This window comes from Nymphalis io, chromosome 21, assembly GCF_905147045.1.
Source record: "Nymphalis io chromosome 21, ilAglIoxx1.1, whole genome shotgun sequence".
Classification (NCBI taxonomy): domain Eukaryota; kingdom Metazoa; phylum Arthropoda; class Insecta; order Lepidoptera; family Nymphalidae; genus Nymphalis; species Nymphalis io.
Window position 1 is genome coordinate 456,054 of NC_065908.1, and position 26,940 is coordinate 482,993.

Sequence of the window (26,940 nt, forward strand, 5' to 3'; positions counted from 1 at the left end):
TTAAATTGATGGAAATCTCGAATTAGATAAAGTATCACTTATCTGTTGTAGGGGCTATCAAAATATGACACTTGACAAGATGTTGGTAATAATGCCTATTTTGGCCACACGCCAAAATACCGTTTTCAAACTGTATACAATCTGTACATACATATTGCTTCTGTTTTGTCAAATCTGACTTTTAATGTATGAATTTATATTTTTAAACTTATCGTTAGTCTATACATTTTTATATAACTCTGCAGCGTAGAGATAAGAAGAAGTATCTCATATAAAGTACCTCAGTGATGTATAAAACATTTCGGTAGACAGTTTCTGGTGAGAGAATTCCATAAATTGCCATAATATGCTACTGTAGATAAATAATGTAAAAATAAATGTTACTTTTTTACATGCCTACTTACTACTACTACTACTACTATACTTCTCTACTACTTCTCTCTACTACTATTTAAAGAAAATCATACATGACACTGGCATTTCATTGGCAGAATGTTTTGTGCTCAACCAGCGTTGAAACACGCTTTAACAAAAGAAAAAAAAAGTATATGCAAATCATTTATTTGTGACATTTGTGTATGATTTTTAGTTTAAATACACACAATGGACAGCCTCAAACACGAAGACTTGTTAATTAAACTTCGCGCCAAACTAAATGAAGAAAAAATTAAATTATGGGAGTCGCCGTACATTTCGGATAGTGACGAAATTTCAGATACCTTGAAGGTATGTTTACTTGTATTATTGTATTTGTTTACTTTTGAATAATATTAATAATGATTATTATTATTTACTCTAACGTAAATAGACTAGTTGTATATATCTACCTACTTCTAACAAACATTATGGGCATGAATTGTTCTAACTTTATGGACATATAATTGGAGAATAACGATATACATAAACAAAGCTATCCTTGTAAAATTAGTGATATTTACAAATTCCTTTGTTGACACAAAGAATGAAAAAAAAGGTTATAGGTTATTAAGTACAAATACATTACAACTTAACAGGTCTAGATGTACTTTAAACTTTTTTTGTTCAGGAACTTGCAAATAAATATGCTACAGTATTAAATATCGACAATGATAGTGTTCTTCAAGGCTTACATGAATTGCAAATACATTCTCTTGAAAGATCAAAAGCTAATGAAGAATTCAAGGAGACGGGATGTGCTACATTCAGAGTAAAGGTCACAATGCCTGGACAGAAGCCCAAAATTTTAAAAATATTAAAGAAGTTAACAGTACAGGGAGAAGAACTCATAAATTCGATTGCGGAGTTGCTTGAAGTTGGTAAAAATAGGTATAATTTATACTATTTTAATAATTTACTATTACATGCTTAATTAAACATGCTTAATTTATTTTTGTATTCATCTGGTACTCGGCGGTGAAAGAAAATGTGGGGAAATCTACATGTACAAGATGAAAACCTACCACATTTGTATTAACCAATCTGCATTGGAGCAGTGTGGTGGTATAAGCTCTCTGGGTGGGTAGCTTCAACTCCACAGCTATACCACTGTCAGATATCACAAACTCACTTTTTAGATCAAGTGGTTGGTGGTGCATTATTGTATTAAGAAGTGCTTTATATTTCTTTTTTTATCTGTGTCTAATCTGCCAACAAATAATAAATAACTTTTGTTTTATAATAATTTAAAATATAAATAATGACCATTCATATAATTTGTTTCAACATTAAATTGTTCATTTATAGGATAAAGCTGATTTACAATGGAAAATTGATAAGCCATAGTTCCAGTTTAGAAGCCCAGGGAGTCAAAAATGGAGCCCAGCTCATGGCTTTGATTATGGCTGGTAAGCCTTTTTTATAGAAGTTCTGCTATCAAGAAATTGTTCAATATAGAGTACAGAAAAAAATATATATTTATAATCAAATTTTATTTGTACACTAAATACAATCTGTTTTTTGGAATTCCATATTATTTATTGGTATTATGTATATATTTAATATCTATTATTTATTCTTAGTTTTACTTTTATTTTGTACTCCTGTTCCCTTCCTAGAAGCTCACATTTGTGCAATAAAGTATTATAAATAAAAAAATTCTACAGAAACACCAGAGCAAGTGCAAAAAGAGGATAAAATTTACAAAGAAATGAAATCGACATTAGACGATGCAACATTACTGTCGGAGTATGTTGATGATCTTGCAGATGATGAAGAGTACATGAAGGTAATATGACATTGTGTATAGCATATAGTATTAGTTGCAACAAGGGAGAAAAAATATTTTATTTGGTAGATTGGTAGATTTCATTTCAAGGCAATGTACAACATGCAATATTATCGTTGTAAGAAGACGACATGCTTATTTCGTTTAAGAGTGACAAGGACACAAGATACAATATTGTGTGAGATATGTTAAACTGATCGTTTCAAATCTCATAAATATATTAAATGTGTATCTTTATTGTTTAAAATAAACTGCTATGGGGTACTAAAGCATATGCTAACAGTTACATCAATCAATGGTTGGAACCGTTGATTAATGTAACTGTTAGCATATGCTTACATGTAAAAACAGTATGACAATACGTTTGATTTTTACAACCTAACAAGAAAATGGTTTTGCTAGTGGGTTGGTTTATCACCACTGTACAAGTTGTTAGGTTTTGAAATAGAAGCATAAGATAAAAATCTCAGAACAACCACAAGTTGAGATGGGGGTGCCTATTCTACACTGTCAGAAACCAAAGTAATTTTAACTCTATATATATTTAACATATTAAAATACATATATGTTTCAGTTAGAAGACCAATCAGGGCAAGCAGTGGAACTCCCTCCGGCAGAACGAAGAGCTCTTCTCATAGGACTAGCGCTGCATGAACGCGGACGTGCAGCTGCTCAGAACCGTGACTACTCTCTAGCTTTGGTGTTACTGCTTGAAGCTGATAGACAATTGAAGTAGGTACCACTTTATCTTTTGATAGTTTGAATATTTAAGTAAGTAACTGCAAATGTCCCAATGCTGGGCCAAAGTGTCCATTAAGGCTTAGACCTTATTTTAAAACGTTTCTGCCTGCTCCAATACAGATTGGTGGATTTATACAAATAATATATTTTTATTTTATAATAATGAAATAAAATAAAATACATAGGAATTTACTTTTATATAACTACTGTTGTATAAAGATGGGACCAATAAATGAAAGCTGCTTATCATTAGCTTAACTAAGTGTGAGGTAAAATCTTAGTAAGCACTGAACACATGCTTAATTTCTGTTTATAATTTGTCTCCTATTTGGCAGTGAAAGCAAACTTTGTGAAGGAATCTGCATTTATGAGAAAAAATACTTCCACAATGGTAGAATAAGCTTCATATCTCAAAGGCTTTTCAGCAGTGGGACATTTACAAACTGTATATTTTGCTTTTATAGAGTATTATTTTATTGTTTTTATATATATAACTAAGTTTTTATATCAAATATCATTGGCTTCATTGTTTTATATAAATTAAATATTTAGACAATATCAGATTTTTTAACAATTGAAGACACAAGTGGATAAAGGTTTTCTTCAATTGTGAAATGTATCAAATTTAAAAATTATATTAATATAAAGACCATTTCTACTTATATTATATTTTTTTCTTTAAATATTACATTTTAAATATTTATTTTCAGCGAATGTAGATCATCATTACTAAGCACAGTGGATAACTGTGCAGTCTTGCAACTGGATATAGCCTGGTGTTACCTCTGCTTGCAGAGTCTGTCTTCTGCCAATGATGCAGCAACTCGACTAATGAAGGCTCAGAAGTCATTTATAGCCTCGTACGGGGAGGATCACCAGAGACTGATAGCACTTAAAGGAACAAATGGTAACTCTAAACTTTGTATTCCTACTGTGAATGAGTTGTTTTAAAAGCTGGTAAATATTTACATTTAAAAAATACTAATAAATGAAAAAAAAATTAAAATATTTATATTTAAAAATATTAATAAGCCAGTTAACAATTTCGCTAGATTTATTAAATAAGAAAATTGTTTACAATTATGCTGGTAACATCTTTATTGTAAATTAAACCCTACTTTGAATGTAATTGCAGCTAACGAACGAGTGCTGTTCATGCGACTGTACCTGCTGCAAGGTATCGTTGCCTATCATCAGAATAAGCGAGAGGAAGCGAAAGCGTTATTGGCGAAAGCTGAGACTGAACTAAATTATTTGAAGGTACATTATTATTATTTTTTTTTTGTTTATAGTATTGTTTTCATTATGGGTAAGTGATGCGTGTGTTAGGGTCTGTGAGAATATTATAATAAGAAATGAAACTCACGCAGATGGTCCATAAACGTGTATATTATATACACGTTATACACACAATATATGCACACAGAAGAAATAACGTTATACAGGCATAGACGATCACATATGTACACATAAACACGAGCACAATACTTAAACACAAAGCGAATTATTTTGAAGCGCAAGTAACGGTTATGACGGTGGTAGAATAATGCGTAAGTCGTAAACGTTGGTAGGATCATTCGTAACCAATATAAAAGATCCGTCGCTCCAATGCGCTTGCACCGGTAGGCGGGGCCTCAACATAGAACAAAGGACGACGTCACAACGGAGATAAACAATGCGGTTGTCCACTGTGTACGTTCGATCGTCCGTTGTGTCGTCAATCCAATATTCTATGTTGAGTTGGAATGTGTTGTGTAGTATGTCTGTTTGGATGTGTGTTTATGTATGTTTATAATATGTGTGTAAGTATGTATGTTAGTGGGATGCACATGTGGTGGACGCCACATCATTATTAAAATCACATCGCCCGGAAGATGTAACATAGCTATTTACTAAATATAAACCTAAAAAGTGTCACGGAGAACAATAAAAAGTTGGAAGTCAATCTTTGGAAAATTTAATTCGTTTAGTTGAAATTCAACAAAATTCGATTTCAATGATGTCAGTCTTTAATAGTCGCGAGGTGGTATTCAAAAATAAATATATGTAATGTGAGGTCATATGTCGTATGAAAAATAATATTTTATAAGATTCTCTGGACCTCCTGTGGGGTCGGATTTTCCTGGACCGGACCAGTTGGAAAGCAGCATATATATTTTAGTAATTTTAGTAACCGCGGGGGCCGGCAGGTGGACGAGGCGGCGGTGTGCGCGCTGAGGGAGCTCGGCTGGTCGGACGGGCAGGCGCGGCGCGGCCTGCGCGCGGCGGGCGGCGCCGAGCGCGCGCACGCGTGGCTCGCCGAGCGCGCGGCCGAGCGCCTGCAGCACAGGTGCGGCGCCGGGCTCCGGCTCGCGGGCGACTCGCCAATCCTATACGCTACATAACTCTCGGTGCATTTCGCTTTCATTTTAATTTCGACCAATAAATTGAAATCCAGAGAGACGCAGTCGGCGGGCACGTGCGCGGACGGGTCGGCGCTGCTGCGCGCGCTGCAGGCGATGGGCTACCCGCGCGCGCTCGCCGCCCGCGCGCTGCGCCGCGCCGGCAACGACGCGGCCGGCGCCGTGCGCCTCATACAGGACACGCCGCACCTGGTCAGTACGGCCGCATCGAACGCGCCGGCTTAAAAGCCGTTGATTTCATACCTGAGCGATCGAATTTGGTGGGATTATATAAATAGAATGAAATCTCTCAGTGCTGCATCTGGCGTAGGGGGCTCCTCGGGATATTGGATCTACGATTGTCCCATTTCTTTTCCTCATTCGTATAAATGACTCGCCTTATCTATAGTAGTTACCAAATAAATATAATTATGTTCATCATTTCACAGCTAGCGGACAGCGATGTATCGGATTCAGAAGAGATAGATACAGCGAGCTCCGACGATTCCCTCGTCGTCCCGGACAACGAGCTCGTTGCGGAGGTAACGGCCAATTTTAAAACTTAACCTTATATTTATATACAGACTACCCAGAGCGAAAAATTAATTGACTCGAAAATTGAAACAAAACATCACAATCTCCTGCCGCAGAGCAGCTCGCTCACTAAAAATAAGAGATGACTCTTATTTTTATTGTATTGCTTTACAAACTAGACAGACGCAGAGAGAAAGAGATAAATAGCACAATACGAATGCTAATATTATAATTAATTGGAATTGGTATGTCTACAGCTGGAAGCGATGGGTTATCCCGCTGAAGAAGCTCGTACTGCACTGCGTCTGTCCCACAACCACATCAACAAAGCGGTGGACCTCCTGATAGCTGGCTGCAGTAGTATCTGTAAGGACCAGCTTAACTCGAAATATATTCAAGATATCTCAAACATGTCGTATTGGACAAGCGCGTCTGATTTGGTACCACCCACTTTACCACCTAACAGAAACTTTGATCAAACAAAAAATCTGTTAAATGCCTTTGGGATTTGTTATTTATTTGATTCCCATTGCTTGTTGTTATTTTTTACTTCGATTGGCGTCCGTTACTTTATTTTATGGTAATTTAAAACTTTTTACATCGTAGGCGACACTTCCAATCCGTCCACGAGTGACGGCGCGGCAAAGAAGAAGTTAAAAAAAGAAGCTAAAGAAAAGAGGTAAACGAAACTTAGGTTAACTTTACTTCAGATGTTTTTATATTTTATTTTCCATACAGTAATTTTACACATTACTCGTATTAACATAACTAACTAGTTCCGCATGCGACTGTAGTCGCGTGTGAAGGATCAGGTTTAGATGTAAATGAGGCTGCTGACTCGCTATTGGTCTTCCGGATTCTAGCCATGCAGCTTAAACTGCCTCGACTTTAAATATATAAGGCATACAATACTTTATATAGATGTATAATCAGTGGCATAGCTGTCGCAGGGCCAGGTGGTGTAGTGCACCAGGGTCCCGGAGCTCAGGGGGTCCTCTATCCTCAGAGCATAAAATAAAAAAGGTTTTTTTTTCTTTTTTTAATGTTTTTAAATGAACATCAACAATTACAGAACTTTTGATTTAAGATTTTTAGCACATGCGCCAAACGTCCTCGATAACCATGTGCTGTTTGTTATAGTTATTTTAGTTATTTGGTAGTTTGGATGAGTACGCCCGTAACACATTGGGTCAGCGATAAGCTCACGTGCTTGACGGTCGTGAGATCAATCCGACAATTCCACCCATCAACTTTTTAGTTATACAATTGTACTTATTACTGTAAATGTAATATAAGTTCGAGCTACGCGGAAAAAGGGGGTGAGGGCCCGATTCTTTCCTTATGCACCGGGGCTCTTGTCCACCTAGCCACGCCACTGTGTATAATACTTTACAGGAAAAAGGAACGTGAAATGGCGCTCCGTCGGCTGAAGAGCGCCATCCGCGCCGACGAGGACGACTACCTGAGCGCCTCGCTGGTCGAGGAGGAGCAGTTCCTGACGCAATACAAATCTCTTATTTAAATATATTTTGTTTAAACAATAAGTACATCGCTCGTGTTATGTTTATATATAATAAGGATGATAAACAATACGAGTGCAGACCCAAAATGGGTTTTATATATCAACATAAGTGACTTCTACCCCCAAGCAATACCCCAGTAGTCATACTTAATGCTTATTTATGTAATAAGAAAAGCAATTTGTGCGTACGTATATACGCGTGTGTTACGCAAACCCTGACCTTGAGTATGGGTATCGAGTCTTACGTGAGTGATTTCTGCTATTCATATTATTTATTATTCTTATGGTATAAAGTTGAATTTGTCAAACGAATAACGTTTTTAATATGGAATAAATATATAAATAGTGTATTGTGTAAAATATGTATTTTTAAATATCAAAAATGGCTTCCATCGATGTTTTATTGATAAAATATTTTGGGCACGACTTCAGACGACTGAAATACAGTTTAAAAATATTTAATATTATTTTTAAATTTATTCATTTATGTATTATTGTGTTATAAATAAAATATAAATACTAAAGAATTGTTTTTTTTATTTTATATACCAAACGTTATTTTAATTTAAAAAAGATGTTACAATATTTTAAAACTTTTATTTATTTATTTTGAACAATTTATACATATCATAAACAATATATACGGTAGTAACTACAATAGCATTATACTGTGTCCTTGCTACTAACGCCCTCCAATTCGACAGCACATTTATATATTATTTGTTCATTGCAAACATAACAATCAAACATCATTTAATTTAACAAAATATAATATATACATCTAAATATATATACTAAAAATATTTGTAAAGTGTATAATAAGGAAGGGATGGGGTAGGAAGAAAAAAAAAAAAGTTAGGTCAATGTTATATTAATCTTTTTAGTAATAATTCAGTCTCATCATTGCCCAAATTGAGAAGCCAGTTGGTCATTTGCATTTTACACTGCAGCAAAAAGTCGTTAGTGAGAAAATATTGATCTTATTTATTCTATTATATAGAATCGAGAAACTTATACAACTGTACTTTAGACTGCTGTTACCCAAGTCGTGTATATTCAGTTTTTATCAATCTGCCTCGCTCGCACTCATTGCGCTCAAGGTGCACCATATAATATGTGCGTGATACTAGCCAGTTCGTTTCAATTTGAATCTGTATTTCTAATTCCGATGAAAATATAAATATTTGCCGAAACAAAGTTGATATGATGATGGCGCCAAGATTTGGACTCATCAGGTTAGGTCATATTTAAATAAATTGTACATTGATAAAAGCCAGTTTTTTTACTTAAATGACTCCAAACAGACAGACACATAACTTTAATTGCAGCTGCTTCCACGTCAAAAATCGGCTTGTAAAACGTAATATAAAAATATAGGAAATTAAATAACGGTATTCCTTACAATCATTTTATTATAATACAAAATATAATATAGTGGGTTAATTTTTTAACTACATTTTTAAATAAAAATAAAATACTTTTATTGATTTAACATTTGTGCCTAAGTCATGAACTTTTCTGTCATAAAATAATAAAATCGACGACTCACAATTTAGAAAGTAAAGATAAAAAAATCGTTAAAACTGTTCGTTGTGTAGTTTTGTTCCCAAGATTTTCAAAATATCCTATAGATTTTAAATATCTTATACAAATACATAAAGAATTTCCTGTCATGTGCATATACCACAATACTTCTACGGTAATCGTTTTTTTTTAATAGAATATTTTATAATCTAGATGTCAGTCTATTTTTCAAATATTGTCTAGGAATGTATTCAATTATAACTGGTTACAACTGGTTTTCACGTACTTCACTAATATAAAGTGTAATTTCATTCTCATGATAAACAGGAAATCCAATTGAGTACAAATTGGAATTCCTGTTTCACGAAAACATAAGGTTATTTTGAAAAGCCCTCCTACTCCTAGGCCCATTACGGTACTGTCACGAGGTTAGGGGATTCAGGATAAACAGTGGCAATAAGTCATTTGAAACGTTTGACCAGATTTGAAGCAGCGTTATCGAGTAAGACTCAGGTATTTATCCATTGTGATAACAGCTCAGGTTAACATAACTATAAAATACGTCAGAAGTCAAAATAATTTAGACGTTATTGTCAGTATTTTGTGAGTGAAGTTAAATCTACCCACGATATCCGCCATTTTGTCCTCTTATATTATCATGTAGTAAATTTTATTACATACAAATTACAAGACTTAAAATTATTTAAGCAGATTGTTGCTTATAAAACATAGCCGGTTTTTCTCAATTATACGTTACAATGAAGTTATATTATTTTTAAATACATGTTCAAAAGTTTTATGCAAATGCCAATTTTCCAACATTTTTGCTACGATTTAATTTTAAAAGGTCGCTCTATGCTCATTTCGAAATCTACTAATTCGATCCAGTTATATTTATAACGCAAGAACATAGTATGGACAGCTTAGTTAAAAAACAGTTTAGTAACTACTTATGAAATCAATAATTATCGATTAGAATCGTATATTTCAGTTGAAATTGTTGTTGTTCTATCACAGAGTTTAAGTAAAGGTGGTGACGGCTAGTACAGAACATTCTTCCCGACTGTACTGGCCGTCGTCGCGTTTGGACTCTACTACCACTTACCATCAGGTGGAGTAGAGTCATTTGCCATTTCGGACATATAAAAAAAAAAGGCTTACTGTTTAGTTAAACGCACACATTTTCAAATCAAATCAACGTACATTTCAAACTAAAACTAATATTAGCTAGTGATTAACAAGGAATTCGAAGAACATGGTATCATTTTTTATATACTCGAACTTGTCCAAGCTTGTGTGCGGTATGAAGATGTACTGCCTCTTCAACTGCACGATGCTCTTGTCCAATGTCTCCGTGGACTTATTCTTGTCTTCTCCACTATCGTCGTAGTCATGCCGCGTCGAAGACGACTTGCGACGAAGGTCTAGAGATTTTACTATATCCATCGCCTGCGGGAGTTATTTATTTAATTACTACGTTATATGTTTATATCTAATTAAAATGAAAGTGGTGGCTTGTTAATATAACGAGTAAATCTTAAAAATAATCTTGGAGAAGAACGATGAATGTCATGAAAGTCTCATCAAGACGACCAAAGACAGAGACATAAGAACCTTTTTAATATTATAAAATACATTAACTTTGTAATTTTCCACACTACCAAGTATGGGTCTTAGTTCTAATAAGTTTTTATGGGTAACTCCAGCTGCCATTAACAATTAAGAAGAACTTTGACTCCTTCGAGTACAAATGAATTCATCATATTGTTAGCTTGATAAAATAATCATACTGTAATTTCAAATAACTATTGAGCATTTTGTAAAGAATAGCCGTGCCCATTAAAATAAGTCTGCATTATGAAAAGAATTTAATAAGTTATAATTTATATTATTGTCATATTTACTACAAAACGTGATTTTTGCTTGTTTATTTTTTATATTGTATATTTAAATATTTCGTACTTTTATTATTTAGTAGCTCTATTTTGACTACCGGTTCCGATAAATATTATATTATGATTAGTCAGTTGAGTACTAGCAAGAAGCTAGCATGGTTGGTATTTTTTAAAAAAGAGGAACGGTAATTTTTGAGTTGTAAAACAAATTGTATTACCACTGTGGATAATATTGAGTTATATTAAAATAATAAAACTGTTAAGACGGAGAAGAATGTTTGAATTTTAATACCTTCGAAATTAAGAAAGTTTTCAATTCAGAAGTGGGATTACATCGGGGTATACTGGTGAGCCGAGATGGCCCAGTGGTAAGAACCCGGGAATCCTAACCGATGATCGTGGGTTCAAACCCGGGCAAGCACCACTGAATTTTCATGTGCTTAATTTGCGATTATAATTCATCTCGTGCTTTACGGTGAAGGAAAACATCGTGAGGAAACCTGCATGTGTCTAATTTCACTGAAATTCTGCCACATGTGTATTCCACCAACCCGCATTGGAGCAGCGTGGTGGAATAAGCTCTAAACCTTCTCCTCAAATAGAGGAGAGAAGGCCTTTAGCCCAGCAGTGGGACATTCACAGGCTGTTACGGAATACTGGTGAAATTCTATTACTCTGGTGTGATCATACGCCTGCATCAAGGTATGTAACCATTAAATTTAATTATTTATCTATTAAAAGTACAAACTTTTAATTAGTTATTTTTGTTCAAAACAATGGTATAAAAAAAAATTTTTTTTTTGGTTTACTCTATGATGAAGTGAGATTATTGATAATAGTAATTGATGAATTTGAATACTTCTTGTAAGGTATATCATAATTAGACTACTTTAACTGTGTAATTCTAAATAAACAGTATCTTCTTGTTATAATCATTTAACTGGTAACGAAATTAGTTTGTCTATAATAGTATAGGTTAGAAGGATACTAGAATTTATGATTGTTTTACAAACAAATATAAAATAATACAGTTTGCTCTGTCAATAAAAATTATAATTAATAAAATACTAAATTATAATTAAAATATGCATATATGACGAAATTAAAAACTTAACTATGCAATTTTGCAAAGTTATCAATTTATATACTTTACTTAGTTGTCACTAAAAATTGTGTTTCGTACAATTAACTTAATTTTACAAAATAGATACTTGTTGTTATAATTATTTCAGAATCAGTGGGTGCAGTACAATCGAGTGAAAATGCCTCGTGGTCGGTCCAATAGTAGACGGAGGTCAACTGGGAGGCATCACAGCATTGTGCTGGGAGGTATTGCGAAACACAGCCGATCCCGGACGCGTGCTCGAGGCTCGAGGCAACGTCATCGTTCACCAGCAGAGCTCCACGCTGATCGTCGTGACATCGAGCGTCGCAGATCAAGAAGATCACCTCCAAGGGAGCCCCAGGCAAGAAGTCGAAGCAGGTCAGTTGTAACATCTCCACTATAGCGTACACCACCCTTGGACACGCAGTTACGTGGACCGATAGATAAGCTAATAGATCATCGTAGTAGTAGTAGGCAAAAGCGTCGCAGATTAAAGACTCCTTGTAGAGAAAGAGTTAATACATCATGTAGTTCAGTCCGTGATGTTAATAGTGAATTACTCAAATGTATCAAAGAGTCCTTACAATCTATTTCTGCTATACAACCACAAAATAAAGATGGTTTTACGAATAACAATGTAGTTCCAGAATTTGATCCTAAATCAAAAAATCAAACAACTGATTCATGGCTGCATAAAGTAAAAGAATGATCTGAGATTTATGGTTGGGATAGCAAACAGACTGCTCATTACGCTCTACCAAAGCTAATTGGTACTGCAAAAAAATGGTACGAAGGGCAGCCATCAGTTTTGATTACATGGGACGAATGGGTTGCAAAATTGAAATCTGCCTTCCCGTCATACGAAAATTATGGCCATTTACTTACAGAAATGTTAGCAAAAAGAGCAAAATTTGGAAATTATTTAGAAGTACTACTATGAAAAGTTAATAGCCTTGAATCGATGTGGGATAGTGGGAAGGAACGCTGTTGATTGCATTGTTTATGGAATAGACGATAGGTCGGTGCGATACGGGGCAGAGGCAGTAGGCTTCGAGAATACTGATAAACTATTGGGTTATTTGAGGGGTGTTAAGCATGAGCGATTAGACAACTTCAATAAAAAACCGGTACGTTTTGTAACTGGAAATCCACATAAACCAATTAAGAATGATTTAGGAACGCCATTAAAATGTTTTAACTGTCATGAAACAGGTCATGTAGTATCAGGATGTCAAAAACCTATTATTAAATGTCAAAAGTGTAAACGCATTGGTCATGATGATCCTGAATGTAATAGGAGCGGTTGGGTAAATAAAGCCGAAGTTAGAACATTATGACTAGAGACCAGTACTGACATGCGAGAAGACAACAAATTTATCAAGAGTATAACAGTTAATGATGTATAGTTAACGGGGTACGTAGATTTTGGTAGCCAGTGTACTTTGATAAAAGAATCCGTCATGAAAGGAATAGTACCACGCGAAAAGTGGCAAGTAAATAATCTACCATCTCTCAAGGGTTTTGGTAATACATACGTGAATGCCTTAGGTAAAATTAAAATTTCGTTAAGTATTGACAATGCAAAAATTACAGTAGAGGCAGTTGTGGTACCTGATATTTATCTAAATGATCATGATCTACTTATTGGACAGACTGCCACGGAGCAACCACACTTATGGGTATTTAAAACTAGTAAAGAATTATTGATTACCGATAGGCGAGTGAGATACGATACGCGACTGGTTTTAAAATCTCTAAAGACTATTATGGCTGGAGGTTGTATTTCTGTAAAGGATTTCATCAATACAAATTTTAGTGGAATGGTTTTTGTTGAAAATGGTCGTCGCTTAAAATATGATATAATGATTGGTACTTACAATATCAAAAACGGTAGTGGTCATTTAACTATTCTGAACTATGAAAATAAATTAATTCATTTTAAAGAGGGTCAAATCCTAGCTCGTGCCTGTATTATGGAAACAAATAAAAACTTTAAAAGCATTAATAGAATACAAGATGTACAAGATCACCACGACCTTGCATGACCTTAACATTGATGAAAATCTCGATAACAGACAGAAACTTAAATTATTACAAACATTAAACCAGTACCGCAATTGTTTTGCTAAGGATTTGGCGGAACTAGGACAGACAACGATTGCAGAAATGAATATTCACTTAAAGGATTCAGAACCAGTTGTTTATCGACCGTATAGATTGAGCCACTCAGAACGCGAAGAAGTTAGAATCATGGTCGAAGAACTCTTGAAATATGACATTGTACGGGAATCTCAATCGCCATATGCAAGTCCCGTTTTGTTAGTGAGAAAGAAAACTGGGGATAAACGCCTTTGTGTTGATTATCGCGCACTAAATAAGAAAACGATTAAGCAACATTACCCGTTGCCTCGTATCGAGGACCAAATTGACAGATTAGCGGGAAATAAATATTTTTGTGCTTTAGATTTGGCGTCGGGATATTACCAAATTCCACTGGCTGAAGAAAGTAAGAGTAAAAGTTCGTTTGTAACACCTGATGGGCAATTTGAGTTTAATAGAATGCCCTTCGGATTAGCTAATGCACCAGACGTTTTCCAGAGAACTGTTAATTTGGTTCTGGGCAATTTACGATATAGCATCGCATTAGCGTATATGGACGACATTTTGGTACCTAGTACATCGTTTGAAGAAGGTATTAAGAGATTAGAAATCGTACTTGAAAGACTTAGAGAGTCAGCATTGACCCTAAAACCCCAAAAATGTTACTTCTTCCGAAAAAATGTTGACTTCCTAGGTTTTGAAATTTCCAGCGAAGGCGTAAAACCAGGAATTAATAAAATTGAATCCGTCAAAAATTTTCCCAAGCCCAAAGACGTACATAATATCAGACAGTTTATCGGCTTAGCCAGTTTTTTCCGACGTTTTATTAGGGGTTTTGGTGAAATAGCTCGTCCCCTTACCAAGTTATTGAAGAAGAACTCTCATTGGGAATGGACTCAAGCTCAAGAAGAAGCTTTTGATAAATTGAAAAACGTCCTTATTTCAAGGCCAGTGTTAGCACTTTACAGTCCCAAACTGGAAACAGAGATACATACAGATGCAAGCAAACATGGCATAGGGAGCATTTTGTTACAGAAACAAAACGATGGAGTTTTTAAGCCAGTAGCATATTACAGTAGACAGACATCGCCTGAAGAGTCCCATTTTTCATCATATGAGTTAGAAACTCTCGCAGTCATTTCCGCGTTGGTGAAATTTAGAACCTATGTGCTTGGGTTAAGCTTCATCATTGTAACAGACTGCAACTCTCTTCGAGCCACATTTTTAAAACGAGATATGGTACCAAGAGTGGTGCGTTGGTGGAGTTTGATTCAGGAGTATGACTGTAATGTGGTATATAAATCTGGCAAAGGTATGATACATGTTGATGCATTGAGTAGGAATCCAACAATGGAAGGCGCAGGGATAATTCAAGCTATTGACGCTTCAGATATAATGACTATAACAGATGATTGGTTAACGACAGTACAGCTAAAGGACTCCGAAATACAACGCATAAAAAAAAATTCTTTCTGATAAAGAATTTGAGAACTTGTTAGAGATACGTAAGAATTTTGTCCTTAAATGAGAGAGAGTGTATAAAATAACTGAGGATGGATTAAGATGGGTGGTGCCGAAGGGCTGTAGGTGGCAGATACTACAGAAAAATCACGATGAAATAGGACATTTTGCCTTTAATAAGACATTTGATAAAATAAAACAACATTATTGGTTTCCACGCATGCGGAAATTTATAAAAAAATATGTAAATTCCTGCCTAGACTGTGCTTATAATAAAATACCATCGGGGAAAAAGCAGGGCTATTTGCACCCGATCCCTAAAGAAACTACGCCCTTCCATACTATTCATATTGATCATGTTGGACCATTTGTAAAATCAAAAAGGAAGAATTATTACATCTTAGTTATAGTAGAGTCGTTCACAAAATTTATTGTTTTGAAGGCGTTTAAAAATACTAAATCCACTTCCACTATTACAGTTCTTAGGGACTATTTTGGAACGTTTGGTTTACCGAAACGGCTAATTAGTGATAGGGGCACGTCATTTACAAGTTTGAAATTTAAAAAGTTTCTTACTGAAGTAGGAGTTCATCACATAAAGTATGCAGTTGCTTCACCTAGGGCAAATGGCCAGGTAGAGCGATATAATCGGACTATTTTGGACTCCTTAGCCTCACAAAATCACGGTAAAGACGAAAGACTTTGGGATGACAGATTATTACAGGTACAATGGGGATTAAATAATACAGTTAATAAAGGTACGGGCAAAACTCCTACTGAAGTTTTATTCGGATTAAGGCTTACTGGAATTAATGAAGGTAGACTCATTTCGCAAATAGATGAAGACATAATCCAAAGCAATCCTGATGAAAATGAAATAAGCAACATACATGACAGTTTACGTAAGATGAGGGATGAAGTAGATGAACATACAAAAATATCACAAGAAAAACAGAAAAATAGATATGATAAAAAGAGAAAAGAACCGTTAGATTTTAAAGTTGGGGATTTGGTAAGAGTTGAAAGAACAACTCATACCATAGGTAGAAGTAGAAAGTTATTACCAAATTGTTCAGGGCCATATAGAATAACAAAAATTATGGATCACGATAGATTTGAGGTAGTAGATACTCCTATTACAAAAAAAGGGGGTACAAAGTATAAGGGTGTATACTCAGTTGATAAAATACATCCTTGGCTTTGTTTTAATTCCCAGGATAGTGAATCATCTACTAGCGAGAATATTGATGATTAATTTAAAATATTATTGTGGTCGATTATATTTATTTGCGGGTGTTTCGTGTATTTATAAAGCATAGTGTCGTGAAAGATAAACAATAATACTTTGTGTAAATGCGTATTGTAATAATTCAAGTACAATAATGATTTGTTTAACTAAATAAGAAATGTAAAATAAATATAGTAATTTTATTTGGAATTCTATTTTTGAGTTTGTATATATATATATATATTACTAATTTAGAATTGTATATTAATGTTAATTTGCTATGACCAAAATAATTTTGAAGTGCAAAGTGCACATAATTACCCATATGAAACGCTATGAGCGATTATTACGTGAAGTGCAATGTGCACGGAGGTAAGTATGTACTGCTAAGATGATACACTACTTGTGAAGTGCAAAGTGCACAGTAACTATAGGAATGAGTGATTTTAGAATAGTTAATTTAATTTATCCAATTATCCTATGTTTGTGTAATTACCGTTATATAATAATAAATAAACATGTGTTTGTAAGAACATACTAGTAGTTATATATGTAATCGAATGTAAACACCATATAAATTTGTATTCGTCGCGGGGACGCGAAACTTATCAGGATGGACGAATTGATAGCTTGATAAAATAATCATACTGTAATGTCAAATAACTATTGAGCATTTTGTAAAGAATAGCCGCGCCCATTAAAATAAGTCTGCATTATGAAAAGAATTTAATAAGTTATAATTTATATTATTGTCATATTTACTACAAAACGTGATTTTTGCTTGTTTATTTTTTATATTGTATATTTAAATATTTCGTACTTTTATTATTTGGTAGCTCTATTTTGACTACCGGTTCCGAAAAAATATTATATTATGATTAGTCAGTTGAGTACTAGCAAGAAGCTAGCATGGTTGGTTTTTTTAAAAAAAGAGGAACGGTAATTTTTGAGTTGTAAAACAAATTGTATTACCACTGTGGATAATATTGAGTTATATTAAAATAATAAAACTGTTAAGACGGCGAAGAATGTTTGAATTTTAATACCTTCGAAATTAAGAAAGTTTTCAATATCTAGCTTTAACTTAGCCTGCGTTACGGTGTCAGACTTGTTTAATATCTGACCTGACTGCGTTTAGCTGGCTGGTCCTTGAGTACGATGTTGACGGAAAGCTGGCAAGGCCACTCCAGCAGCGCGTCGTAGGGGCCGGCCACGAGCCGCACGGTGCTGGTAATATGGCGCCCCTTCCACTTACCTATGCCGTTTAGATTTACTTCTGCCTGAAAAATCGTATCGTCGAAATGATATAACCAACAATTATATTAACTTTCACTGAAATAGACTAGATAGATATTATTGTAATATATTAGGTCATATTACTACAATATATGAAAAAAACATACTGTAGACTATGGCGTTGATGTAGCTTGATGTATCTTGAAGATGATTGCGTGAATTTGTACGTAGAATTAAAACTCTTTTGACGTTAAAAACTTATATGTATTTAAATAATATTACATTTGAATCGTGACCAGCGAACAATATAGAAAATAATATGGAGTAATAAAAATTGTGAAAATTTGTGTGCTTTGACAGCGGACGGCGATGCAGAAGTGAATTTAAGTTTATTCTTAAACTTAATGGCGTGAGCTCCGTGACATTATATACTCCTTTGTAGCTGTCATTCTCGTACACTAATAGACTAACGTTCTTAACATTTACCTTAAGTGTGTAACCGTATTTGTTTGTACGGAAAAGTGGACTCGTCAGTACCGCATCGTTTTCTTTTGCTTCTTTCATTCGAGCCGAAAACTTGTCTATTCTCCATATTAGGTGACCTTTGAAAAATTATTAATTTTTATTTTTAAACTACAATTCTCCAACCAACATTTAAAAACGTTTAAAGTTCATGAAGAACAATTAATAAGTCTAAACTAATTATATGTAAATTAAGTATTTAACAGATGTCTAAATAAGTAGTTAGTACACTGGCTTACTCACCCTTCAAACCAGAATACTAAATTACTAGGTATTGCTATTTGGCGGTAGAATGGTGGCGGTGGGTGGTATCTACACAGACGGGCTTTTACAAATCATAGACATAGACTGCTTGTCTCTAGTATCGACATCAGCTAAGTATCTAGTAGTATTTTAGTCACCGTTATCTCCTCCGAACTCGGGGCTGTCCAAGGAGACCCTTGTCTGGAAGTCCGCGAGCTCGCTGCGTATCTTGTGGTAGGACTTGGTGAGCGCGCGCAGGTCGCGGGCGAGTATGTCGGTGCGCGCGGCGTGCTCCGACACGTCGGCGCGCGCGCTCGCCGTCGCCACCTCCAGCACTGCCAGGCGGTCTATCGTCTACAATAACAAATAGCCACTTAACGGTTATTGTTTCATATACTTACTTCTTTTTCGGAAAAATTGTGCAGGTATTCCGTTGAAAAGTTCACGAAGGTCTTTCACGCGTCTCATAGTGTTACAGCACGGTGCAGTTCTTTAACCTTTTCGTCAATTCATAATGACTGTGTACCATAATATATTATTTACTTTATTCACTTAAGCAACGGTCTTTATGGTCGGTGAATTTATCTGTTGTTTGTGACATACAAGTCAAAAGATGATAAGGAATTGTTAAAATTTGACAAATGACTTGGTAATGTTTTTTTAAAAAAATTATTGCTAAAAAAAATTTACTTCTGCTGTACCTAAACTAATAACTTGTACTGTTCGCACTCAAGGGAGAATGGTGCCATTCTTAACACAGGTTATTCTCATAATCCAGCTAGGATGACCAGACTGTACATTAAAATGTCTTCGATAACTTTAATTATTGCATAAGTTATTTCTTGTACTTGTTGTGTTATAAGCTGACTAAATGTAAACCTATACGTGAAATCAAAGTATCATTATATATACTTATAATTAAGCATAGGTAAAGTGTTACTGGTACTGATAATAGCATTTTTTACAATATTAATATGCTTCAACGTATTATAGCATAAGTGTTGAGCATGAGAAATAAAAATATTATAAAATCAATAATATATATAATCACAGGTCGATCTCCAGCAGCCTCATTTTGTAACTGCATCCTGAGATTTGACAGCTGCCCCAGCTGCTCAGTCGACCGACGAGACTCAATGAGCTCACTCTCCAGCATAGCACGACTCTCTGCATTCCTCTCCCTCTCTTCTTCAACTGTCTGCCTTATGTACTCTATTACTTCCTCTATAAATTAAATAAACGATATTGTTATTTATAACATATTATCACTGACGCTTAAAACAAGACCTATATACTAACAATACCATTTTTTTACAAAATGTACATTGTGACTTAAAACTTAATCGATATCATTTTTTGCTAAGAAAATCTTTATTTTTTGATTTAGTGATATGGCTATTTAGCGCTAGAATATCTGATGAGAGCGTGGCGCCTAACCAGACGGACTTGCACAAAGCCTTACCACTACCAAGTAAATAAGATATTATATAACCAAGCTTAAAATTATCACTTATAAGACTGTTAGTGCCTTACTTATAAACGTGTTTAGCGGCGTTTAGTTAAACATAAGACGAAAGAGAAAGACACAGTATTGTTTAAGTAAACTTTATGTACAAGCAAAGCCATTTACCAGAAGATTATCTTCTATGAAAACTTAGTGCACAGACAGAGGGTATATTACCAAGACTTTTTATAGTACGGATCCTATTATCATGTTGCGTCAAAGCTTGCTCAAGCAGCTCCCTCTCGTGCTGTTCGTGGACCAGGCTGCTGACAGCACTCTCCAGCCGCATCACTGTGTTCAGCTGCTGACTTTGGAGTTCCTTAAGTATAATACAAACCATTGAGGTTGTGAGTTTAGTGGTAAGTGATGCGCCTTTTTAATTTGTATTTCAATATTAAAATAGATAGTTTAAGATACTATCTTCTCATAGTGATGACTACTTAAAACTCATTTTAAGGCCTATTAAATAGTTTTGCCATGTCGCAAATAGACTTGTAATTTTTTTATATATTGTAAACGGTAAAGAGAAAAGCTCAATAGCTTTTAACATTTATACTTCGATTGACTGTTTTCGTAAATTTGAATCTCTCAAATAACGATAAACTTGTTAATCTTATTACCTGTAATGCCAGTTGCACATTAGCCAAATCATGTTTGAACTGAGCAGCCCAGTTGGCAGCTCTTTCAGCCTCGTTATCCACCGCGGATCGCAGAGACACGATGGTAGAAAGAAAGTGCTGGGAGCGCTCCTCCACCAGCACCAGCTTGGAACGAAGGTTTTCCAACTCAGTGGATTGGACATCGCGTTGGCCAGACTCCTCAGTTAGTATTAATCTGTATAAAGCAAGGCATAAATATAAGGCCATATATTGTAAATAAAAAAGGCATTGTGAATATTTTTTTAAAACATATATACGTTGACTTATAATGTTGTTATATTCAAAAACTCTACTATTACGTTGGATAACTCAATTGAAAACAATTTATCATATAAACAATTATCGCGAGTTTTCTCGCGATTATTTGTTGGCAACGACTCGAATTATAAGTAAAAATTAAGCACACAAAAATTATTCAGATTAATTGTGGGTACACGTGAGTCTTATCAAGATTAACTCTTATACTTATATACATAATATTTAGTATTAATATTATATATATAATACTAATACTATGTATATAAGGCATACAACATACTTAATCGAAGCTACTTCTTTTTCAAGGTAGGAGACGCAATCTTCCAAAGGAATTGATCTTGGATTCCAAGTGTGATTGATGATGACAGGCGGCGTCGGGTCAGGGAGACGCACATGACTTGGAGACGAGACATTACGACTCTGGAAAATTATGTTTACTTATGATTTCTCGCGTAACAAATATCCAAGAATTGATAGCGGGTATAGGTATATAATATTTGGCCGTTTTCGGTTGAGCTCAGAGTAATAGCCCAAAAACTTTTCTAATACATATAACTCCTCTTCTTATTGCCCCTCTGGTGACAGGAGGATTCGCCATTGTGGTTATATGAGTAACATACTGCTAGCATTCTTTCCTACGTGGTCATTAATTGTATAGTCCTCCATAGTCTTTATTGTGAATAAATGTTTCGAAATTAATGCTTTATAATTTTGTTAAGGTATGTTAAAAATTTGTATGAAACCTTTTCCATTTGTGGGCATTCCTTCACGTGCGTCTCTTTGTGTTTCCTCTGTATCCACGCGTCGCAGCGGAGTGGGCACTGCTCCAGTATACTGCCGCATTGCTTTAAGTGGTTCTGTAATGTAATAATCCTTATTTAAATAATAAAAATATATTATCAAGTAAAAAGTTGCAATTCAGTAAACATTCCATTTTAAAATGTCACATGAAAAACTTGCACTCAAAATCGACCTTGAGATTTTATTTTCATCGAGCACTTCGCGCAGTGAGCAGAACATTTAATATAATATTATTGTGATTTTATGAAATAAATTATACAGTTTTACTTCCAGGCTCTTGGTACGACCCCCTCGTCACATTTTCTACCGCAAAGCAGCTATACTTAGCATTGTTGAGTTCCAATGTTAAGTTTTTTATTTATATATTATAGCAAATGTAATAGCAAATGGGCCACCTGATGGTAAGTGGTCACCAACGCTCAAAGACATTGGCAATGTAAAAAATGTTAACCATCACTTACATGGCCAATGCGCCACCAACCTTGGGAAATAAGATCACTCGCCCTTCAAACTGGAACACAACAATACCAAGTGGCTGTGCAACTGGCATTACAGGTAATAAGATTAACATGTTTATCGTTATTTGAGAGATTCAAATTTATGAAAACAGTCAATCGAAGTATAAATGTTAAAAGCTATTGAGCTTTTCTCTTTACCGTTTACAATATATAAAAAAAATACAAGTCTATTTGCGACATGGCAAAACTATTTAATAGGCCTTAAAATGAGTTTTAAGTAGTCATTACTATGAGAAGATAGTAACAAGCTGTTTAACGGTAGAATATCTGATGAGTGAGTGTTACCTACCCAGACGAGCTTGCTCAAAGACCAGTAAGAGTGTGTGAGCCAATGTAACTGTAAATTGAGCAATTTTAACAATCACATGCCTCGAAAAGCACGAAATGTCGTCGATGCTGCACCTACTTTTTCCGATCATGTCGGATTTGCCGTAACGTAGCGGATAGCGCACCTGTGTTTGCACACATACACTTGCGCTCTGTAATATTGGCTGTAATTAATGAAAATGGCCGCCACTTCAATATTATTATTGTAATAATGATATCGCCTAAAAGTTCAAAGTTGTGTCGTCGCAATTCTAAAAATCTCTATTAATAATTATCTCATCAATCAAAAATACTACTTCAGGAAATATTTTTACAAGAATACATACAATTAATATTTACAAAAATACAATATTGACATTTAAATATGTATAAAATATTGCTATTTTATACAGATTTAAATGTCAATATTTATTATGTTAATACATAGTAGCTTAACAAGGATAATACACAACATCTGACTAGTTATATTTATATAACTAGTTTATCGCTTTATAAAGCGATATATTTTGTTTGTTGATTTTTCTGATTCTTTATACCTGCTTTTACGTTGTACTCGTTTATACGTTCAAAGCGGCCTTTTGCTATGTAGCATAGTTATCGTTATATATAATTTGTGAAAGAGCTTTAAGTTAACATAATTGGAGAGTAAGGGCGTGGACCCAAGTCAACAATACGGATGATGAGGATGATGCGATGCTGACAATTTTTATGTCGAATTTGTAATTTCACTAGTGGAAGCTAAATTGTCAGTACGGACGCTATCCAAGTGAAGTATAACGGCTATTAATAACGACAATTTAATAATGATGTCCTTGTGTTCGGTTTTATAGGCGGAATATGTTAAATCAGTAAAAAGTAGTGAATTGTCTGCGGGTTCATGTAATATCTTTGATCAGTATTGATAATATGCTAACATAAGCATATGTGCGAGTTGGATTTATGCCGGATACCATAGTGAATTAATAGTAAACAAAAATTAAAGACTATAGTGATATTAATAACACCAATTTCCTGATTTTTGGTTTCTCTTGACAAAATCTCAATTACTTTTTATTTGTCCGACCTGGGGTCTCAGGACCTCGGATTTCACAGCCATCAAACCAAGCAGTTATTATAATAATAATTAATGCATGATACCTACCTATGAGATACCTAGTTACCAAGCATTACTCTGCAATCGCCGTGTTCTTAATGAAAGCTGCTCCTTACACTAGGAGTATCCATGCCTCAACTACTTATCTATTGGATTAGTCTTTTCGTTTCAATTCTGAGATTTTAAGCCCTTAAAAAAATCAGGACAATATGTATGGTTATAGTGTAAGTTAGCGACTCCGCAGCATCCTTTCTGGGGTCACATATCCTTCATTCTAATTAAACTCCGCAGGTATTTTTAAATATGTAAAATAATAGTTTTATTTATATATTATAAAACACTAATATTTAATAATTATTATATGAAAATAGAATATTATGTAGTTAATAAAAAAGTGTCGAATCCAATACACACTTATTTTGAGAAAAAGACTAACTAACTATTGAGATTCTTGAGTTTTCGCTAGAATCTACAAGCCGAACCGATAGCTTTACGTTCTCTTGAATCTTGTTAATTGATTTTAATCTTCTTATAAAGTTTTTTTATTATGATTTCGTACACAAAAACCCTCGAAATTTTTAAGCTGTTTTTAGATCGATACACGTTTTTGTACAATGCTATCTATTGTATCAGATTACAACGGTCATCTTATCGGAAGTATTATTCGTATTTTTTATCTCATAACAAAATGCATTCCTACGCAAACCTTCGACTAATCTCGACTTGAGATAAATAATAATGATTTGGACGTACTTTTAATCAATTTATTATTTTATCAACTTCGCGGTTACTGGTCGTTTGGTAATGTTGAAAACAGACATGTTGATGCGTGCGTCCTTCAGATGTTATAATAACTATAATAATCAATGCCGTTTATTACTTTCTGGCATCTCGCGATCGATTCTTACAGAATATGACAACTGTTTTATTTTTAAATAACTTTGATATATATTATCTGTTCTTTAGTTATCAACCGATTCTGAACAAAACAGGTGGCAGATATTTTGTGATTGTTGACTATGTATTGCTTTTAAACTCGTATATACCTATTTCTTTTCCTTCACCTATAAGACAATTATATATTTTTTATGTGACATTAATTTTTTTATCTGATTAATGTATCTGTCTACTTGTTTGTTCTATGTATTTGTTTTTCTTATTCTTATTTATATTTTTATATCGGAATGATATTGGTCCTGGGAGCACGCCCCATGTTGGGTCCATACAAAAATATTGGGTTTTCTTGTGAAGATTCTATGTAGCACTCCGGAGTCTGGAAGTGTACAAACTTCCATGTGAAGCCGTTGGTCATGCACCTGTACCCTTTCCGATCGTGTTGGATTGCCGTCCCACATGATAGAGGGAATATAGAATGCATCTGAGTTTGCGCACACACTTGTGCACTACAATATGACTCGAACAGTGGGTAATCTCGCTTGATGTTGGTCGCCGTGGCCGAAATCGCTTAAGTCATGCTCATCATAGTATAATATATACCATTATTATTTTGTTGTTAATTGTGGATGACTATTTTATACGTATTAGATAAAAAAATACCTTGAGATAAACATTTGGGATAACGTTTAAAAAAGAATTACAATATAAAATCGTAATCACGTATTAAGCAATTATTAATAATCTACCTGTAGTTTCCCCATCTCAAACATATCATTGCAGAAATAGCAAGAACTATCTTTAGGCTTACTCTCTCCGAACTCTACTTCTCTCTTCAAACTCATTTTTCCACCAATTTTAAAGAATCACACACATTAGCATCGAACTTATTGTATCCCAAAGTCACTCACACAAGTCGCGCATCTTGGAAAATCACCAATCACAAATACACGAGATAATGTTTCTTTTATGCACAAATTAATATTTCAAGCGTTTGTTTTTGTTCTTAAAGTAAATGTATCCCAATTTTTTATTGAAATAAGATAAATTTGTTCATCGTTACAGATTTGCGGTTTCACTGGCAATGTGTCGTGCAACGCCCATTCCAACCATTCGCTAATGAGTCAGGTCTTATCAGTATGATACTTGATATGATAAGTGTTCGTACTGATAACGTGTGTCAATTCGTAGCTATACTATTTTATTATTTGTGGGTCAAGGTTCCACAAAATTGGTGGTAAATATTTGTTAAATATGGTTTATTAAGATTTGAAGGTCGTTGAGATAATCTGGTTGAACATTTTTAGATTAAACTTTTAAATATAAATGGTAGACTTTTTGTAAAAAATATATCTAAAAATTCTATCCGGTCATGTCGAATTACTGTTATGACATTGATGCCACATAGTGTACACTTGCCGTGTTGGCGCTCATAATTGTGCACTACCACATGTCCTTCGCAGCTGGCCCCTTGACAATGGCTTGGCTATAGACCCCAGGTTCAAATCCGAGCTCATGACTAAGTTTGTGCTTGACTTGTTAGGGCTTTGTGCAAGCTCGTCTGAGTAGGTACCACTCACTCATCAAATATTTTACCAGAAAATAGCAGTACCTGGTATAGTTGTTCCAGTTTGAAGGGTGAGTGAGCCAGTGTAATTACAGGCACAAGGGACATAACATCTTAGTTCCCAAGGTTGTTGGCGGATTAGCGATATAAGTACATTTCTTATAATGCCAATGTCTATGGGCGTTAGTGACCACTTACCACCAGGTGGCCTATTTGCTCGTCCAACTACCTATATTATAAAAAAAAATGACAGTGGCGGAAACCATCATTTCCATGTATCTGATGAAATTCAGCCTCATATGGTTTCACCAATCCGTATCTTCTCCTTAACAAGACAGCTTTGCCATGAGTGGGCCATTATAGTCAGCAGTTAGTCTTTATAATATCGTATCAAACGTATGTAAATTTCCTTGAGGACTAATTAATATATATATAAATTATTTTAAGAACTAAATATTACTTATTACGATAAAAGTAAATAAATGTAACATATTATGTAATACATTGTAGACAGCTGATTTAAGGTGATTGTTAATATTTGTCAACTGGGGAACAATTCTGCTCGTTTATAACGGCTACGATACGTTACCGATTACAATACGATTCAACTTCAAATACAATCGG

At 34.6% G+C, this 26,940-nt stretch overlaps 4 protein-coding genes across 7 annotated transcripts in view; 3 read left to right on the top strand and 1 right to left on the bottom strand.

Moving 5' to 3' along the window:
* LOC126776693 (prolyl 3-hydroxylase sudestada1) overlaps positions 1-26,940 on the top strand; it is a 382,982-nt gene that overhangs the window by 312,050 nt on the left and 43,992 nt on the right. The gene's annotated exons all lie outside the window — the stretch shown is intronic.
* Positions 1-26,940, top strand: part of LOC126776699 (uncharacterized) — a 150,287-nt gene that overhangs the window by 117,654 nt on the left and 5,693 nt on the right. The gene's annotated exons all lie outside the window — the stretch shown is intronic.
* Positions 194-7,876, top strand: LOC126776695 (NEDD8 ultimate buster 1). Of its 2 annotated transcripts, XM_050499318.1 has the most exons (14): positions 194-318; positions 590-726; positions 1,046-1,305; positions 1,723-1,823; positions 2,082-2,203; positions 2,778-2,935; positions 3,655-3,851; positions 4,080-4,204; positions 5,134-5,273; positions 5,382-5,538; positions 5,775-5,867; positions 6,117-6,225; positions 6,466-6,538; positions 7,255-7,876. In XM_050499318.1, the coding sequence occupies exons 2-14, from the start codon at positions 604-606 to the stop codon at positions 7,379-7,381; spliced, it is 1,785 nt and encodes a 594-aa protein (XP_050355275.1). In that variant the 5' UTR covers positions 194-318; positions 590-603; the 3' UTR covers positions 7,382-7,876. The 2 variants fall into 2 exon arrangements, with proteins under 2 accessions (XP_050355275.1, XP_050355274.1); XM_050499317.1 differs by lacking the exon at positions 194-318 and having other exon boundaries at positions 392-726.
* Positions 8,777-25,845, bottom strand: LOC126776696 (TNF receptor-associated factor 3). 3 transcript variants are annotated; one of them, XM_050499322.1, is made up of 10 exons: positions 25,661-25,845; positions 21,860-21,973; positions 21,397-21,536; positions 20,820-21,033; positions 20,377-20,518; positions 19,747-19,919; positions 18,854-19,049; positions 18,417-18,532; positions 17,819-17,974; positions 8,777-10,354 (listed from the first exon to the last, which is right to left on the bottom strand). In XM_050499322.1, the coding sequence occupies exons 2-10, from the start codon at positions 21,866-21,868 to the stop codon at positions 10,133-10,135; spliced, it is 1,368 nt and encodes a 455-aa protein (XP_050355279.1). In that variant the 5' UTR covers positions 21,869-21,973; positions 25,661-25,845; the 3' UTR covers positions 8,777-10,132. The 3 variants fall into 3 exon arrangements, with proteins under 3 accessions (XP_050355279.1, XP_050355276.1, XP_050355277.1); XM_050499319.1 differs by having other exon boundaries at positions 25,499-25,845; XM_050499320.1 differs by lacking the exon at positions 8,777-10,354 and adding an exon at positions 11,976-12,207 and having other exon boundaries at positions 25,499-25,845.

Coding starts and splice junctions, on each gene's coding strand:
- LOC126776695 (XM_050499318.1), top strand. CDS start 604: ATGGACAGCCTCAAACACGAAGACTTGTTAATTAAACTTCGCGCCAAA. Junction 2,936..3,654: donor GAAGCTGATAGACAATTGAA/GTAGGTACCACT, acceptor ATTTATTTTCAG/CGAATGTAGATCATCATTAC. Junction 4,205..5,133: donor CTGAACTAAATTATTTGAAG/GTACATTATTAT, acceptor GGGGGCCGGCAG/GTGGACGAGGCGGCGGTGTG.
- LOC126776696 (XM_050499319.1), bottom strand. CDS start 25,594: ATGAGTTTGAAGAGAGAAGTAGAGTTCGGAGAGAGTAAGCCTAAAGAT. Junction 19,050..19,746: donor AGGCTGCTGGAGATCGACCT/GTGATTATATAT, acceptor TTGTTATTGTAG/ACGATAGACCGCCTGGCAGT. Junction 18,533..18,853: donor CGAGTTCGGAGGAGATAACG/GTGACTAAAATA, acceptor AATTTTTCAAAG/GTCACCTAATATGGAGAATA.